This window comes from Sus scrofa, chromosome X (assembly GCF_054392235.1).
Source record: "Sus scrofa isolate SSC_HxYL_T2T_F1_AM1 chromosome X, Sscrofa_HxYL_maternal_Yorkshire_Landrace_v2.0, whole genome shotgun sequence".
Classification (NCBI taxonomy): Eukaryota; Metazoa; Chordata; class Mammalia; order Artiodactyla; family Suidae; genus Sus; species Sus scrofa.
In genome coordinates, this window is record NC_139401.1 from 98,869,347 (window position 1) to 98,887,819 (window position 18,473).

The following is an 18,473-nucleotide window of genomic DNA, read 5'->3' on the forward strand; positions in this document are numbered from 1 at the left end:
CTGTGCTTCCACCCCGGTCCCCTCTCCTCTGCCTCCTGCCAAAGAAGCCACCACAATCTCCCTACAGGCTCAGACCCTGCAGGGGCCCTCACTCTGGAGAAGCTGCTGGCTTTCGGGAAAGTACACATCGGTCCAGACAAAGGAAAAGAGTAAACACAGAGACAGCAGATGCCCCACATAAAATGCAGCTGCACATAAACCCATCAAATGATGCGGTGGGACCCCGGGCCCCAGACGGATGAGCAACAGATCGTTTCGCAAACATGATTTCCCCAGGGAACAGGGGATGGTAGAATGGCCCACGTTTCTTGAATGCTTCCGTACATAGTACCCCAGTCCGCCTCGATGCCTCACCCATCCTATGGGGTAGATGCTCTCATTCACATCTTACAGAAAAGGAAAGCCACGGGTTCCTTTGGGATGGAGGGGCATGTAACTTGCTGGTTCCTGTAACTAGTGAAAGGGAGAGCTGGAATTTGAACCCAGCAGTCTGACTTCAGAGCCCATACTCTTAGGCACGATGCTACACTAAATTCATTTCTTATTCTACATTGAGGGGGAGGTATACACCTCTCCAGACCATTTCTTTTTTCTTTTCTTTTCTTTTCTTTTTTTTTTTTAGGGCCACACCTGCTGCATATGGAAGTTCCCAGGCTCGGGGTTGAATCAGAGCTATAGCCACTGGCCTACACTACAGCCACAGGAATGAAGGATCCGAGCGGCATCTGTGACCTGCACCACAGCTCACAGCAATGCCAGACCCTTAACCCACTGAGCGAGGTCAGGGATCCAACCCACATCCTCATGGATCCTAGTCAGGGTCTTAACCCACTGAGCCACAATGGGAACTCTTCCAGCACATTTCTAAGGGGCGTTAAAAGAATCAGAATGCATTCTCACTATATGAGAGGTGGGGGAAGGGAGGCTCAGAAAGGGGGCTTCAGATAATGTGATGAGTCAGGGGCTGCGATTAAGGCGATATCTGATTTCTAGGAAACCCAGCAAATCCTAATCAAGTGCTACTGGTGCCTCTTCTTAGGAGACATTTATCCTCTTCATCTCAGACTCTTTCCCATAGCCACCCTGTCCTCCCAGGGCCCTGGGAGGACCAACCGCACTGGATACCGAGGAACTTCCAGCTGACTTCTCCCTAAGTAGATAAGCCCAGTCCCTCAGGACCTTTAAACCCAGGCTCTGGCAAAGTGAGAAAGAAAGGCCCCGAGGTTAACAAGGGAAAGTGGGAGGAAATCTGACACTCCTTTTCCCAGGAAAGGCCTACATATGATCTATCCTCTTTTTTTTTTTAATCTTTCGTGGCTGCACCCACAGCATATGGAGGGTCCCAGGCTAGGGGTCGAATCAGAGCTGCAGCTGCTGGCCTACACCACAGCCACAGCCACGCCACGTCTGAGCTACGTCTGCAGCCTACACTGCAGCTCATGGCAAAGCCAGATCCTTGACCCACTGAGTGAGGCCAGGGATCAAAGCCACATCCTCGTGGATGGTAGTCAGATTCTTAACCCTCTGAGCCACAACAGGAACTCCCAATCTACCCTCTTTTTGCCATCAGTCCATTCCACTGGGTTCTGAGATTCCCGGAGATGTGAAAATATGCACAGCTCATCCCACAGGGCCGCACAGCCCTGATGAATCCCAACCCCAGCTCCTCAGCCAAGCCTGACTTGGGTTCACTTACCTCGGCTACCCTTTTGCCCTCTCACGCCTGGATTTCCTGGGGCTCCAATGCCAACTCCTGGAGAGCCTTTCTCTCCTTTGGGACCAGGCAGGCCAGCTGGCCCAGGCACACCGGTTATGCTAGGTCCTAGGAGGAGAGGCAGAGAGATGCGGGGCCAGAACTCAGTGGGGGTGAGGCCTTCATGCCTAGCTCTCTTGCCTAGCGTCTTTTCCCAAGCCATCTGCAACTCTCCCAGGTGACAAGGGAGAGGCTGGCCTCCCTGGGCCACCAGGCTTGCCTGGAGCTCCTGGCTTGCTCAGCATCATCGGGAGACTTAGTGGGATACCAGGCCCTCCTGGTTCCATGGGACTGTGGGGCTTACCCAGCCTGAAGGGGTCCCCTGGAATCACAGGGTTCCCAGGAATGTCAGGACAAAGTGTAAGTGTACCTCCTCCCCCCCGCCCCACATCAAGGCATTCCAGATTGGGGGCTGGCAAGGACATCTAGGAGTCTAAGGACATGGCATACGCCATGGTCAAGAACTGAAGGCCAGCCCTGTCAGGCTTCCGGAAGAGCTGCCGCTCTACTCCCCTGCCTTTGAGGGTCTTGCTTACCTGGAGTTCCATGAGTCCCTTTGGTTCCTGGAAGCCCGTTTAGTCCATGTAAACCAGGAAGTCCAGGGAAACCTCAGGGGAGAGAATATCAGAAATGGCCCCAGCACTTCTGAATCATGAAGAGTCAGCAAAAGGTCCTGTCCCCCAAGCCATTTCAAAGGTCCTCCTCTCCAAGGTCTTTCCTGAGACATTATTTGATGCCTTAAGGGAGACTGGACCACCCGTAACCATCACCCTCCAACCTAGGTCTTCCTGCCTCTTATAGAGGCCGATACAGCTTTAAGAGCAGGGTGGTCGATAATTAGGTATCTTCAAGAAGAATTCAGAGTGGCAATGCCAAGACCTTGAGTTACCAGCCCCCCCGAGACTTGATGCCCAATCTCTAAGTCAGGGAAAGGCCACCTATGCCAGCACAATGACCTTCCTTGCTAACTCTGTTCTCCATGGATCCCATGTTCTCCTCTTCCCGTTCATGTTTGCCTTCGCTTCTTCCACTTTTTCCGCCTTTCCTGTTATCCCTCATTCAGCCCCATCAGCGACTCCCCTGGACACAGCCTAACCCCAGCCAGAGTCTCCTAATAAAAAGTAGTTGCTATCCTTTCTTGAGAGAAGGACCCTTTTCCCCACTGCCTGCTCCCCAACACACATACCTTTGTTTTTTTGTTTTAGGTTTTTTGGTCTTTTTTAGGGCCGCACTCTCGGCACATGAAGTTCCCAGGCTAGGGGTCGAATCAGAGCTGCAGCTGCCAGCCTACACCACAGCCACAGCAGCATTAGATCTGAGCCACATCTGAGACCGATGCCACAGCTCACAGCAACGCCAGATCCTTAACCCACTGAGAGACGCCAGGGATCAAACTTGCATCCTCATGGATACTAGTCGGGTTTGTTACCTCTGAGCCAAGATGGGAGCTCCCCAACGCACATACCTTTGGTTCCTACGAGGCCAGGGGGTCCCAGGGGCCCAGATGCCCCTGGGTGGCCTGGAGAACCTGGAAGCCCTGGATTTCCCCTCATGCCTGCGACCCCGGGGAGTCCTAAAAATGAAAACAAGGTAGACTTTCAGAATGGGTCATGGCTTTAAGTTGATCCTAGCTTTTCCAGAATAAAACTCTCATGTGTCATGGTACCTGGGGAGCCAGGAAGGCCAACAGCTCCAGGAATACCAGCATTCCCATCTTCCCCTTTGTTTCCTGGGAAACCCACATCACCAACGGGTCCATCTTTTCCTTTCACACCTACAAAATCAAGAAAAATGCAGAGTGATCAGGCTGCAGTTGGGGCAGTGTGTTCTACCATGAGAGAGGGAGAGCAGGAAGGTGAAGCCATTCGGAACTGCCACAGGAGCTGGATGCAAGATACTCTGATGCAGTTCTCTTCACATTTGAAAGGGGCTGCCCAATTGAAGAGTGAGTCAACTTGTTTTGAGTGTTTCCAGAAATAGGGGCAATGGATGGAAATGTTCAAGAAGTGGTTTACAGAACTATAAACTCAGGGGGTGGACACCGTTATCTCAGGGCTCTTAGACTTATCCCATGCATCTAGGAGTTTTGAAGGAAAAGTAGGCTGGTTGGTTTGGGAAAACTGTCAGCTGCCTATGAGTGGATTCATTTCAGATAGGAATTTTTTTACACTGGAGAGAAGTTGCAGAACTTGGGCTTGGCCTCCACATTTCCTTCCAGTCCAGTTTTGAGGAGTCTGTGACACATACGAGACGAAAGTACAAACAGCCTTACCTTTGAAACCAGACTCTCCAGGTTGTCCCTTGGGTCCTGGGCTACCAGAAATTCCAAGTGTCTGGCCTTGATCTCCTGGCAATATCAAGACATTGTTCAAGTGGTCGGGAGAAGCTATAGCTCAATTTGCAGCATGCAGTTCTTGTGAAGGAAATATCTTTTTGGAGTCAATATGGCCGGAGGAGCTCCTTGACAAAATTACCCATTGGGGAAAATGTGACCAATCGCCAGTGAAGGGCTAGGATGCTACCAGGCTACCAGCATGAAATGCTGTTACATGCAGCACATCTTCATTGGGAAATGCCTTGCCAGGCTCAGTACGGGCAGAGAAGATGGTAGGAGGGGCCCCCAAACAGCAACCAGCAGAAGAGACTGTCTAGAGCCAAGGCTCTTCCCTGCTGCTGAGTCTGGAAGGCAGGTGAGTCAAACCACTGTGTCCCATATATCTTTGAGGAACAAAGACTGCACAGGGGGTTCATCCAAAGGGGAAATGTAAATCAATTTTCTTTCCCCTAAACATAAAATCTCTCCCAAGGAGAGCCCTGGACCTGCTAGGAATCTACCTTGCTCTGGAAAAACACATTCAAGGAGAAAATGCTCCTTACCTTTTAAACCTGGGAGACCAGATGCTCCTGGGAGCCCAGGAGCTCCACTGAGACCCTGTGAGCCCTTCAAAGCAATACGAGAATCAGTATTTCTGCCCAGCGCTCAGGGCTTCCCACTGTCTCTTCCCCAAGCTATTGCTTGAAACATGTCCCACTGTGTACTCTGTGGCAGGGGTGGACAGGTTGGGGATGGAGGGAGCATCCTGCAGAGGGAAGGTGATGATCAAGGGGCAAAAATGCGTATTTAGGGTTTAGAGGGGAGGGATGCGATCTGCGGATTAATCCTGGTCTGGTCACGCATAACTTCCCAATGTATAGCACTGGGAACTATATCTAGTCACTTACGATGGAGCGTGATGGAGGATAATGTGAGAAAAAGAATGTATATGTGTATGTGTGACTGGGGCAACTTGCTGTATAGCAGAAAATTGACAGAACACAATAAACCAGCTATAATGGAAAAACTAAAAATCATTTAAAATAAAAAAATAGCTTCCCAATGCCCATCGAAATTAGAGTCTTGGGAAATCAGGATGCGGATGCTCTCGCAAGTCTCTGAGAAAATATAGACCACAACGGTCAGGCCAGGCACTCGATCTGCTCTGCGTCCAGTTGGCTATCACTGCCCACGCCAGATGTTTGGAGCCATTATGCATGAGAAAATGTGTCACCTCATCACGCGGGGCTGGCCCTCTGCTGCCTGTTCTGCGAGGAACACAGTCTTTCGGCCACCAGATAGCAAGCTGTATGCATGCAGATCCTGGAGTCTGCGTTTGGGCTCATCTTTCTATGGTTTTCACAAGAAATATTGCCCTCACTGGCTAAGGTCCAACACACTGAATCTGGGAAGTGGGCATGTCAGCAGCCACCAGTATGGTTCTTCCTTCCCCAGGCATCAAGTATGGTTTTGATTGATTTGACACATACCCAGGAAAGACATACACTACCTGGTGCTTTGGGTGGGAGTCGGAGTTGGGTCACTCTGCTCATTGGACCACGACCCAGGACACCCCCTGCATTCACCTGGTGTTTTCGGTGCATTTGCCATATCCATTCAACCTGAGCCTCTGCTCAAGCTGGGAACCCCACACCCCGCCCCCCCAAAATGCCTTCCTGCTTTGGCTCCATCCCTCTTAGTGTGTGAGTAGCAGGTTGATTTTTTGCAATTACTTCAGGAGAGAGAGGGAGGGAGTTTTCTCTCCACCAGATGGACTGACACTTTTTTTCCCCCTGTCTTTTGTCTTTTTAGGGCCACACTCACGGCACATGGAGGTTCCCAGGCTAGGGGTCAAATCGGAGCTGCAGCTGCCAGCCTACACCACAGCTGCAGCGACACAGATCTGAGCCGCATCTGAGACCTACACCACAGCTCATGGTAACGCCAGATCCCTAACCCACTGAGCAAGGCCAGGAATCAAACCTGCAACCTCATGGTTACGAGTCAGGTTCGTTAACCACTGAGCCGTGGTGGGAACTCCTGGACTGACACTTTTAAAGGACAGGGGGCTTTGCCTGCAGGGAGCACAGATGTGCTGTGATGCTGTTTATTTAGTCCCTTCAAATCTACTCCTATTACTGCTACTATTTATTCCGAGCCTACAACATGCCAGATACAACGCTAACTGCTTTATACACGTCACCTCGCTTAATCCTCACTACTGTCTGAAGAAGGTTTGAATACCGTTCCCATTTAATTTTGGCTGTGCCATGCATGGTATATGGAAGTTCCTGGGCCAGGGATTGAACCCACGCCACAGCATTCCTATTTTTAACAGATGGGAAAAGCGAGGCTCCGGCGAGTTGAGCGATCTGCACAAAATCATAGAGTTAATGCGTGATGGGGCCGAGATTCGAACCCACATCTGTCTCATTGTTAAGCCTACTCTACCGCCCTGCCTTTTAAGAACTCAGAGAAACTGGCTTTGATGCTTGGCCGGTTGTTGCTTCTTGCGGAGGCCCCAAAGACCTCTCTGAAACCAAAACATCAAGTAGTCTGTACCCAGTTCCTAGGATGTGCCAAATTCAATGTGGGCTGCTGGTGGTGGGATGCAGACAAAGAGGCATGCAAGGCAATTCTTGTTCTTAAGTCCTAACGATCTCACTGATGAGGGTGGACCCACACAGAACCAACGAGGGTCGGTGTAAGCAGTGAGAAGTGTAGGTGACCAACGCAGGTGGAGCTCAGGGACTCCTGGAGGGGGGTGGTGCCCGGGCTGGGCCTGAAGGACGGGCAGGTGTATGGCACTTCTGAGCCGGGTGCTCTGCCATGTGGGGGAGAAAGACCTGTCAGACTCAAGGAGGGGCCTTGTTTGGGGTGAGCTGGGGGAGGGGGGCTGGAAGCGGGCTGGGATCAAAAAGGTAGGCAATATGGGAGACAAAGATCCAGGCACACTTACACTTTGTCCTGGTACTCCTGGGAACCCTGTGATTCCAGGGGACCCCTTCAGGCCGGGTAAGCCCCGCAGTCCCGTGGAACCAGGAGGGCCTGGTATCCCACTAAGTCCCTTGATGATGCTGGGCAAGCCAGGAGCTCCAGGCAAGCCTGGTGGCCCGGGGAAGCCAGCTTCTCCCTTGTCACCTGGCAGAGAAGCAAACAGCTTGGGAAAAGACTCTAAGCAAAAGAAAATCTGCTCCCCACGGTGCAGGTGCCCGGGTCGCAGGCAGGCAAAGGGCAAGCTAGGGGATAGTCAGCATGGGGGTGGAGGCGGGGTGGGGGAGGTGTCTTTGGGGCACCAGTCGTGGCCACCCCAGCCTCCTCACGGGGGAAGCCGCTCAGTGCCCACACCCCACTATCTGCCAGGCTCCGGTAGGGATGCAGCCGCCAGAAGTTCAAAAACTCAGTTCCACAGTGGCCATGAAAACCGGCAGTCTCCCAGTCCAGGCACCCCTCAAATTCAGGGAAGGCAGCTTCCTTAGATCCAACCCCCACCCCCGCAGCTGCCACCCACAGTGCCACCCCCGGGGGTTCTTGGGCCGTGGAGCCTTTTCCCAGCAATGAAGTCGAATTTGGTCATCAAAACTGTCTTGGGTGGTTCTTTTTCCCACTCCCCACCCCAGCACCTCTGGGCCCGGGAAATCCGATGGATCCAGCTGAGCCCTGAGAGCCTCTGTCTCCTTTGAAAAGGACATTCAGCATTGGCGGTCTTGGACTGGGGATTCCCACTGGCCCTGGGTCGCCTCTGTCTCCTGCAGGGATGGAGATGGGGAGACCTGTGTGAGACAGAGCTTAGACACCCAGGTCAGGCATGAGCTTCCATATCAGCTCTTCTCCCACCACCCCAGGCTCCTTTTCTGGGCGCTTCCAGCCTCCACCCTGCCTGTTTCCCCAACTTCTCATTTATGTGCACGCCCTCTCCTAGCCAAGCCCAAGGTCCATTAATTAATTCATTAGTTAATTTTTATTTTTAGGGCCGCACACACGGCACATGGAGGTTCCTGGGCGAGGGGTCGAATTTGAGCTGCAGCTGCCAGCCTAGGCCACAGCCACAGTCATGCAGGATCTGAGCCATATCTGAGACTTACACCACAGCTTGTATCAGTGCTGGATCCTTAACCCACCGAGTGAGGCCAGGGATCGAACCCATATCCTCAGGTTCTTAACCCACTGAGCCACAATAGGAACTCCCATTAGCAAATTTAGACCCTATATGAAACCCTCCTCTGTTGAACATCTGGGAATGTGTGACGAGGCCTCTAACATGCATTGGTAAGTCAGAGCGATTTAGGTCTTCTGGTTTAAAAGGACTTCATTCAGAAATCCCAAATCTTATCTAACACGGGGTTGGTACAAGCCACTTGAATGACAAAGTTGATAAAAATCTATCTTGGGAAGCATGGGTGGCACTTCTGGAATTCAATTCCCAGCTCACCTTTTTCACCAGGGCTGCCAGCCTGTCCAGAAGGTCCCACTCTTCCGGCTGATCCAGGAATTCCCTTTAATCCGCTTGCACCAGGAATACCAGGGAGACCTGGAATCCCTGGAAAACCTATCAGCCCAACAGACCCCTTCTCACCTGTGGAGAAACGAGAACTTCTCTTATTATCCCTGTTGGACATAGAAGGCAATGGAAGCTCAGAGAGGTTCATTAACTCACCCAAAGACACACAGCTAGGAAGGTGCAGAGAAGGGATTCAAACCCAAGTGTCTCTAACTCCAAAGCCTAGGCTCTTCATCAATACATGGTACGCTACCTCCCTGAACAGGTCCGTGGCACCAAGCACCAGAAAGGAAAGGAGAGGTAAGTACCTCTCTTACCAAAACAAAATGAAACACACCAAAACAACAACAGCAACAAAACAGCCTAGGACAGGGCAATGAACTCTAGCCTGGTGCTGGTGCTAACGAGTTGTGTGACCTTGTACCAGTACTGCCCCCTCCTGTGCAACCTCTAGGGTCTAGCAGGATAGTCAGAGGAAATGAGTTAGCAGGCTTTAAGAAAGGGGCGTGCAGGAATTCCCGTCATGGTGCAGCGGAAGTGAATCCGACTAGGAACCACGAGGTTGCGGGTTCGATCCCTGGCCTCGCTCAGTGGGTTAAGGATCTGGCATGGCCGTGAGCTGTGGTGTAGGTTGCAGACACGGCTCGGATCTGCCGTTGCTGTGCCTGTGGCATAGGCTGGCAGCTACAGCTCTGATTGGACCTCTGACCTGGGAACCTCCATATGCCACAGGTGCAGCTCTAAAAAGACAAAAGACAAAAAAAAAAGAAAGAAAGAAAAGAAAAAGAAAGAAAAAGAAAAGAAAGGGGTGTGCACACGAGCAACCCCTGTGTGACTGTTACTGTCCATGCCCACAGTGTTCAAACCCAGTGTTCTACCCAGCAGGCAGTGGGGGTGACTCACCTTTAGCACTAGCCTTGCCAACTATCTTGCCACCAAAAGCCCTGCCCACCTTCTCCTGGTTTGCATTCCTAAGTAGAGAGGAGGGAGGCAGCAAGCTGGGCAGCTGGCAGCTCCCTTTTGGCACCTGATCATTTCACTTACCCTTCGGACCTGGCAGGCCTGGCAACCCAGTGGCCCCTGGCGAGCCGGGGTTCCCCAGGAAGCCAATTAGGCCAGGAGATCCCGGAAGGCCTTTCAGCCCAGGCAGGCCTCTCTTGCCAGCTGATGCGGGGGGACCTATCTCGCCTCTTGGACCTCTCTTCCCAGGATGTCCTGAATTGGCACAGGAGAGAACACAGGACCGCTGTCAAGGTGGGGGCTCTGTCCAGATCCGGGCCACTGCCCAGTGCCATGGCTTTGGGTTGGTTGGCTTGTTGGGATTTGTAAACGGCCCTTGAGCAATGGTCTAGGCAGGCTGCTAACAGGCAGCCTTCTCAGTTGGCTAAAGCATGGGCATCCACCACCCAGAGCGCCAGGCCGATGGCTGCTTCTTCCAGCTCTTCCAAGAGCTGGTGGGCCGGGCACGCAGACCCCTTCGGATGATAACTCTTCCTCCCCCTTCTGAATGTGATTCACGCTTTAGCTTCTGAATGGAGCTCTGGGAAGCCGGGGTGGCAACTGGACCCTAGGTTCCCCGGGAGCTTCCAGTTTGAATCCCTCCATAATGGCTGTTTCCTGAGCCAATCGGTGAAGCAGAGGTTAAAGCTGAGCCATTATGTCAGCCTCCCAGGGCGCCATGGATACAGGGCTGCCCTTTTAATCCCTCATGCAAGCAGTTAAGTCGGCCAGTTCCTTGGCATTAAGGTTGAAAGACCCCCTAGTGCCAAGTACTGTAGAAATCCCCAAGACCCATTTGGTCTCCTAGGTTTTCTGAGACTTCTTTCCCCGGGCTTTAAAGTTGGTCAATGGGATTAAGCTCCTGAGCTGCTGCCAAAGTGGAATGTTCAGGTACAAAGCAAGGAAATTAAAAAACCAAAGGATTAAATCAGTGACGACTGAGGTCTTTGGGCCCCCAAGGACCTAAATGAATGGCTGACTTGGTTTTCTATGGCTTGAAAAGCATCAAGTAGCTGCAAGCCCCGGGATTCTAATGGGAGGCTGTGAAGGGGATTCCGCAACGAGGAAAGGAAATGCAGGAAAGGAAATGCGATGGGGGCCGAGCCCACAGCATGAGTTCAGGTCAGATAATAGTCAGATAATTCCGCGAGAGGCAAAGCCAGGGCCGGGCGGTGTTAGTCTGTGAGTTTGTGGGTCCCTTTCTCACCTGGGCAGCCTCTGTGAAGACCCCAGAAACACACAAGGACAAAGGGGATAAAAAGGATATTAGAAGCTCTGCAAAAACTCAACTTCAGTCACGGGGGGGGCAGGAGCCAAGGTGGGACGACGTTGTCACAGCGGCAGGGCGAGGAGGGTGGTATGAGCAAAAGGCCAGCTGCAAGCACTAGGCTGGAAATGGGGCGGTGGGGTGGGGGGGAATCTGGCCCCACTGCTGAGTGAAAGATGCCTTGGCCCTGGCTCCTCAGAGGCCTGCTGGCCTGAGAGGCAGGCTGCCAGCGTGGCCACCCTCTGCTCGAGCTTCTCCCCGGGGCCCAAAGCAGGCTCCCCAGTGCGGGCGGCAGAGAGGGGCAAGACCCACCTGCACCACCAGGGCAGGAAGGCAGGAGGGAGGCTGAAGCCCCAGAGGGGCGACTGAGGTCGTGGGGGAGGGGCGGCGAGGGATCAGATTTGGGGGGGTCAGATTTTGGAGGCTCAGCTGTGGGAATGGGCTCAGCTTGGCACTGAGGGGGTGACTTGAGAAGTCAGGGAAGTCAGTCCCCTTCTAAACTCTGGCCCTGTTGCACTGCTGCCACCGCCCCTCAGGGTGCCAGGGCGTGGGGGGCCTGGCTTAAGTCTGTCAAGATGGGGCTCCCTGCTCTGCAGGACCTACCTGAAGTGCCTGGAAAGCCTGGCGCTCCTGGGAGCCCGGGTTTGCCCTTGATGCCGAATAGACCACCAGGCCCGGGGGGGCCTGGCTGTCCCGTGTGGCCTGGTGTTCCAGGGCTGCCCCGCTCACCTTTGGGGCCGAGCAAGCCTGATTTCCCAAGCAAACCTGAGGAAAGGAACAGGCAGAGGATTGGCCCCTGGATTGATAGCTTGAGGGGAGTGGACTTGGTCTACCGATGTTTAAAAAAGCCCCTGATCCATCCCGCGTGCCACTGTCTTGTCTGTTCCAGCCTTGCTGCTGTTCCCAGCAGTAAACCCGAGGCTTGGCCAGAAATCTGACCATTGGTGATAGATACTTCTGCAATTACAAACATAGGAGAATGGACTCAGGTGCTTTAAGAAAAAGTTCCCAAAAGGGAGGGACAGAACAAAACGACCTTTCATTTTAAGCCCCTAATTCATCCCTCACCCCAGGTTCATGCAAGTATATAAGTTACTGAAAATGCTTTTGGTAGATGGTCAAATAAAGGGAGGCAAAGAGAGTCACCCTTGGGTCCTGGAAGGCCAGCGTCTCCAGGAAATCCTCTGTCCCCTGGCAGTCCCTGCAGGCCTTGCTCCCCCGGAGCACCGCTCTCGGCACCAATGATGTCACCAGGGGCTCCCTTGGGACCTGGTAAGCCTGGACTGCCCACTTTCCCAGGGAAGCCATCTTTTCCAGGAAGCCCAGGAAACCCAGGCAAGCCCTTTTCTCCACGAGGTCCAGGAAATCCTAAATGCAAAGAAGCAAAAAGAAGAGGCCCTGGAGGTTAGGTTGAGAAGTGATAGCTTTCGGTAGAGGGACTCAGACACTGATTTTTTTTTTCTACTACAAAAGTTCACATATTAATAATGTATGTCGCTTCCCTTAAAGGTCTGGAATCCCTGGTCCTGGGGAGACTTGCCCAGAGGTAGGGTCTGCCCCATGTGACCTGAAGGAGGTTCTAGCTCAGTGAGGCTGGGCCCTGGGGAGAGCTCAGGCAATGCACTCCCAGGGTCCCCACAGTGGCCAAAGGGCACAGGTTACATCTGGGGCCTCCTGCTTCTGCAATCATCTATCTCCTGCCATCATGCCTCCCTCTTGCTGGGTGATGGAGGGACCTGAGGCCCTGATCAACCTGAAGGCACGTGGCCCACGAGGAGCCTCATGCTGTAGAGTGGTGTGGTTCTCAAACTGCGCTTGCGTCAGATCCCCTGGGGCAGGCGTATTTGGGAAAACCCAGATTGCTGGGCCCACTGCCACCCCTGGAGCTTCTGATCAGGAGCTCCCGCCAAGGCGCCAAGCATCTGCAGCACTAACAAAGGCCCAGATGCTGCTGATGCTGCTGGCCGAGGGAACCCAGTTTGAGAACCCCTGGTGCAGTGACGAACAATGAGGCTCAGGTTGGAAGGACAGAGTGTGAGCCAAGGGTGTGAAATACAACACCTTCCCTGTCGCTCCTCTGAGGCGATCCAGGAAACTGCCATAGAACACGCAGTCAGAGCCACCTGGCACCTGTCACTAGTGGCTTTGTGATCTCAGGCAAGTCACTTTCCATCTGAGCCTTTCCTCCTCTGAAAGTGAAGGGGTTGGCCCAGCCCATCACAAATGGCCCTGCTTGCTCTGAGCTGCTGTCATTCTACAGCTCTAAGCTCTGTCTTGCCCACGTATGAAATCAAAACCATCCCGCTTACACCAGGGCACAAAGCTAACTTCCTATGATCAGCGGATTGGCTACAACCATCCCAACCCCCACACACACAAAAGGAGAAGCAGGTAAAGAGAAGCTCCTTTTCTTACCTGGCAGTTCAGGGAGGTGAACCGATCCTGGATTTCCAGGCTCTCCTTTATTTCCACGCAATCCGGGCTGGCCTGGCGTCCCTGGGAGGCCATGGGCCCCTTTAGGGCCTGAAAACCCAAATGTGAGCAGTAAAGAGAAAGGAGAGTCGGTATGGTGGTATGGTGAGGTGGGATTTGAGATGTCCAGTCAATGATCTTAGCATTTTAAAGGGACCTCTCTTATTCTCACCTCCCCACACAGCCCTCTCTAGCAGCCATTCTATTTCCTTAATCGTCAAGGCTACCCTCTCAGAAGGACTGTGGACCCCAAATGCTACCAGGCTATCCTCGGCTTTCTCTGGTGTGTGGCCCTCACAAGCATGCTCGGTGGCTTTCTCTGGCCTCGTTCCTTACCTGGGAGTCCGGGAGTTCCTGGGAATCCTGGTGGACCGTAAGCCCCAGGAATAACACAAGGCAAGGTGACACCTGTAAATGGTAACATGTAAGCATCGAGTGAACCTGCTGAGTCAGAGATGACTTCTCCCTTGCAAGCTCCTTTCCTCCCCGTCCCGTGAATGGAACAGCTAAGTTCTTCTTCCCACCCAGAAGCTGGAAGCCCCATGCAGAATATCCCTGGCATCAGAAGCTCTTGGGAGTTACTCCTAGTGTAATTTTGCACAGATTAAGAATGCCCCTAGCTTCCAAGTGCCAGGAAGTCACCTTCTAACAATTTCCTATTATCCAGGAATGGAAGCCAAGGGCAATGGCCCATACACCCTGCCTTCAGATGGAGTCCCTCCCTAGGATGTAGGCTTGGGGGTTAGTCTGGAGGGTCCATTGTGTCTACATGACTAGATTGGAGAATTTTTTTTTTTTTTTGCTTTTTAGGGCTGCACCTGTGGCATATGGAGGTTCCCAGGCTAGGGGTCAGATTGGAGCTGTAGCTGGTGGCCTACACCACAGCCACAGCAACACCAGATCTGAGCCGCGTCTGCACCACAGCTCACGGCAACGCCGGATCCTTAACCCACTGAGCGAGGCCAGGGACCTGCCACCTCATGGTTCCTAGTCGGATTCGTTTCCACTGTGCCACGACAGGAACTCCTAGATTGGAGAATTTGAAGCCAAGACCCCTCAAGTTCACATGACTGCTCTTTTCTTGGAATAAGGCTTTCCCCAAACCACTGTGCTCTTTTGACACATGTCCTTCGAGATCTGTTGAAACCTATTGATTGCTGTTGGTCAGATGTAACCATATGTCTGTACCAGGCAAACACTGCAGGCCACTTTCTTGGCCTTGACAGACAGTGACCCTTCCCTCAGCTCCTCACTTGACACTGTCAACTCTGCTGCTCAGGGAAGACGAGGAAGTCCATTTCAGTATTCCAGACATTGAAATTGGCCTGCATGGCCCTTCCCCTAGCAAATTCTTCCTTGCTTATTCATAGTGCAAATAAAAACGAGTCTATAAGATCACAGAGGGGCGGTTTAATAAAACACGGGTGAACAAATTGTTGGTCGACTCCTTCAAGTGCCATTTACAAACAATTGCTATGTTAATTAAAATTAGTCTTGCCTATTCATTAAAACAATCCCCCAAGGCCTGCTGCTTCGTAATAAACTGCTAGCGCTTTTGCCTGTACTTAAATCACAAATTGCATCTCTTTAAAAAAATGTACACAACCTATGATTCAGATTGCTTGCTCAACCGGCTGGCATTTCTCCCTCAGTCCCACTTCTGTTTTCCAATGTAAAGGCTTGATGGCATTTTGAGCTCACCTGTTCTATTCTGAAATCAAAATGGGGAATTGAACAGTATGATGTATTGGTGAAGAGCCTGGGCTCTGAAGCCAAGACAGAGCTGAGCTTGTATCCTCGTTCTGCTATTAACTAGCTGTATGAGCAAGATACGCAACCTCTCTGAGCCTCGTGCATCCAAAAGGAGCCATTTACTGCCTTTGGTGCTTGTGAAGATTATACAGCATTAGTGCTAATAGCACTTGGTGCCTGGCACGCTGGTATGTGCTCTGTGAATACTAGTTTATTATTATTATTATTATCAGCTTGCTTATGGAGGCGTATTCAGAAGCGCTCCAGCGATGCCAGCCCCCCGATTCGACCTCACTCCTTTGTAGCCTGGACAGTAACTTTCTGCCCTCCCGAGCTCAGGCTCCTCAGGTGAGAGATGGCCAGAAGCCTGATCTTCCTCCACTGATGGTCACCCCCATCTCCATCCCGCCAGATGTTGAGATGATGGGGCTATTTCATGAGGGCTGCCAAGCCTGGGCTCAGCTTTGGACTAGGCTGAAGAGCTGCCTCCCTAGATGGCATCATGAGCAGGACCCTTGCAGAAAACTCTCCTGCCCCAACTATTTCGATAGCCCGTTGACTCTACAGTGTCAAACACAGTCGTTTCATTGCTTTATGTCTTAAAAAACAAACTGGGTAAAATACAAATCTCTCTGGGGCTGGGGCTGAACATGAAGCCATCCACCCTCAATTTATCCCATCGTGGATTCTTTTCAACTATGATAGCCAGAGAAAAAGACACTTTAGAGGATGCGGCCGAGGACAGGCACCTGGAAAGGTTCCAGGGCAGGAAAAATAATGAGACAAGGGAAGATGAGTATAAACCATTGGAAATCAAAGACACGCTTCCCCTTTCACTTCAGACCAGTCCTGTACAACACACGGCACTTGCGCGTGGCAAGCAGAGGGTCCAGATGGTGAGAAGGTAAGGACTTTAGGTCATACTGCTATCTGGCTCTTTTACTTTACATCCCTGAATTCAGAGCTTTCTTTCCAACAAAGCAAAAATCAGCTCTACCCATGTTCTTTTTTTTTTTTTTTTTTTTTGCTTTTTAGGGCCATACCCACGGCATATGGACGTTCCCAGGCTAGGGGTCGAATCAGAGCTACTACTGCCAGTCTACACCACAGCCACAGCAACACATGATCCAAGCCATATCTGCGACCTACACCACAGCTCATGGCAATGCTGGATCCTTAACCCACTGAGGGAGGCCAGGGATGGAACCTGGATACTAGTCAGATTAGTTTCTGCTGCACCACAATGGGAACTCCCCAGGTTCTGCATTCTAACTGCAATGGATGACCTAATTATTCACAATTTTCCTCACTCATGCCCAGATTCACCTTCCGAACAAAAAAAAAAGCACCTCTGGTTATTAAGATTCGAGCATCTCAGCTTATTCTGGATGCAATGAATAAGCATGAGACAGGCGTGGATCTTTCCAGGTAACTCCCAAGGCCAGCTATGGCCTCAGTTAAATTCACAAACGAAGGCGGTCAAGGTAGAGAGCTCAGCCAAGCCATCAACATGCATGGCGAAGGAGATAGCCCTTGCAGAGACTGCGTGCCCATGTCCCCCTGTCCTCCCTCCCACGGGGGGTGTGCTAAGAAGCGTCTGAAGCAGTGTCAGCCTTTGCACCCCAGCCTTCAGATCAGCCCTCCCCAACCCCGGCCTCCAGGGCGGTGCTCGGGCCATTGTGAGTGTCTGAGATAAAGGGAACAATACAGAAGGGTGGGTTGTGTCACCATGGGTGTTTGACAATCAATAGACCTAGCTAGCTCTCACCTCCCTCTGTGTCTAAGTCTCTGTCCCCAACCTTCTCTCCGCAGCAGCAGTCACCTAGACCAATCAAGTCGAGGAGAAAATTAAACCGGGACCGAAGTTTCTGGAGACCCAAGGACAGTCTTGTCTTGGTCTGTAGCCCGGGTGGAGCCAACCCATCAAATTGCCCATCTGGATTGAGGGGAACGAGCTGGCACCAACACGGGATCAAGGACACAGTAGCCGCCGCAGTGAGAACCAGAGTGATTGATTACTGTGAGCATCTGGATCAGAGCCTCTTTGGAAACAGCCAGTGGTCTGCTTGCCCAGGGTTTGTCATCATTCACACTATTCGGCTGAAAGGCTTCTGATGACTGCATTGCCATTCCCGGCAATGCAGCTGTCCTAGCCTGTGCCATCCCTGGCTGGAGTGAATACATTCAGGAACAGCATCTTCATCTTTCCTGGCAACAGGAATGGCCATGGTGCAAATGTCTAGGGCCCACAGGTGGAGTGTTTTTACCATCGTGTGGCAAGAAAGGTAGGTTCAAGGAGTTCTACTTGGCTGTCGTAGAGAGAAAAAGAAACCTCGTGCTCTTAGGTGCAGTAACCTTTTGGGAAAGCCTCGATACTGCAACAAGAACATTTTCTGCCTAAGGTATCTCCCGAGCCATAGCTTTCTGTAGCGCTAGATTCCTGAGACCTTTCTGTGTCCAGAGATCACGAAGTTTAGGACAGAAATGGTCCTGGGGGCTTCCTTTTGTTGCTCCAGCAGCTGGAATGATGATAATATCTAGATTTGAGCGTGTGTAAGTTTCTAGGTACCATGATAATATAACTCGGTTGAAAACCTAGTTGGCTGCAAAATGGGTTGACCTGGGATGAAGACTCAATTGGTGGAGGGATAGTGGAATGACCATGAATAATGTCTCTGGAAGCAGAGCTGGAAGCAAAGCTAATACCTGACATCAGGCCATCCAAAAGGCAGAATGTTTTCATTTGATAAAATTCCTCACAGCCTTAAGAGAAATACTGACTTGAGTGGAAATACGGACTTGGTTTTGTTGAATCTTGAGGGAACTAATTCAATACCTTGTAATAACCTGTAAGGGCAAAGAATCTGAAAAAGAATGCGTGTGTGTCTAACTCGATCACATGTACATCTGAAACTAACACAAGACTGTAAATCAACCATACTGCAATTAAAAGAGCCTTGAATCATCATTTTTGAAACTTGTATCATAACCCTTATTATACCAATTCATAAAATTACATCTTAAAAGAAATACATTTTTGTAAGACCTGGTATCTGTCTTCTTTTTTGTAATTCTTCGTGATGATGAAGTGGAAAGAGGAGAAACAGGTCTAAGAAAAAGCCCCTTTGGTTACCAGGAAGGTCCTTTCCTCTGTGAGTATATATTAGTCTCCTATGGAATACTGGAATATTGCACTATAGGAGGCAAGTTGGGAAACACTAAAAAAGGATTATTCACCTTCCTTAGTATTTAGAGTCTTAAAATGCAGTTGGAAAAAGTAAAAGCATTAATGGAATGAAATCTATAATCTAACTGGCAATGGCATAGTGTAGGGGTCACGAGAAAGCTTCTTGGAAAATTAGGGCTTATATTGAACCCTGAAAGTTGGATAGGATGTGACTAGGTAGAGAAAAGC

The 18,473-nt window shown here is 51.3% G+C and overlaps 1 protein-coding gene across 6 annotated transcripts in view; it reads right to left on the bottom strand.

Annotated features, from left to right (window-relative positions):
• The window catches only part of COL4A6 (collagen type IV alpha 6 chain), a 322,865-nt gene that overhangs the window by 10,688 nt on the left and 293,704 nt on the right, over window positions 1–18,473 (bottom strand). For 4 of the 6 annotated variants that reach the window (XM_085008128.1, XM_085008127.1, XM_085008129.1 and 1 more), the window contains 14 exons: window positions 13,643–13,714; window positions 13,250–13,357; window positions 11,981–12,202; window positions 11,438–11,599; window positions 9,613–9,783; window positions 8,500–8,643; window positions 7,691–7,816; window positions 7,027–7,208; window positions 4,631–4,694; window positions 4,026–4,100; window positions 3,420–3,527; window positions 3,219–3,326; window positions 2,290–2,361; window positions 1,697–1,822 (listed from right to left, as the gene is read on the bottom strand). In XM_085008128.1, the coding sequence (XP_084864254.1) occupies window positions 1,697–1,822; window positions 2,290–2,361; window positions 3,219–3,326; window positions 3,420–3,527; window positions 4,026–4,100; window positions 4,631–4,694; window positions 7,027–7,208; window positions 7,691–7,816; window positions 8,500–8,643; window positions 9,613–9,783; window positions 11,438–11,599; window positions 11,981–12,202; window positions 13,250–13,357; window positions 13,643–13,714 (1,740 nt within the window). Of the gene's footprint in view, window positions 1–1,696; window positions 1,823–2,289; window positions 2,362–3,218; window positions 3,327–3,419; window positions 3,528–4,025; window positions 4,101–4,630; window positions 4,695–7,026; window positions 7,209–7,690; window positions 7,817–8,499; window positions 8,644–9,612; window positions 9,784–11,437; window positions 11,600–11,980; window positions 12,203–13,249; window positions 13,358–13,642; window positions 13,715–16,826; window positions 16,881–18,473 lie in introns of all 6 variants that reach the window. The other 2 variants (XM_085008126.1, XM_085008124.1) reach the window with 1 other exon arrangement.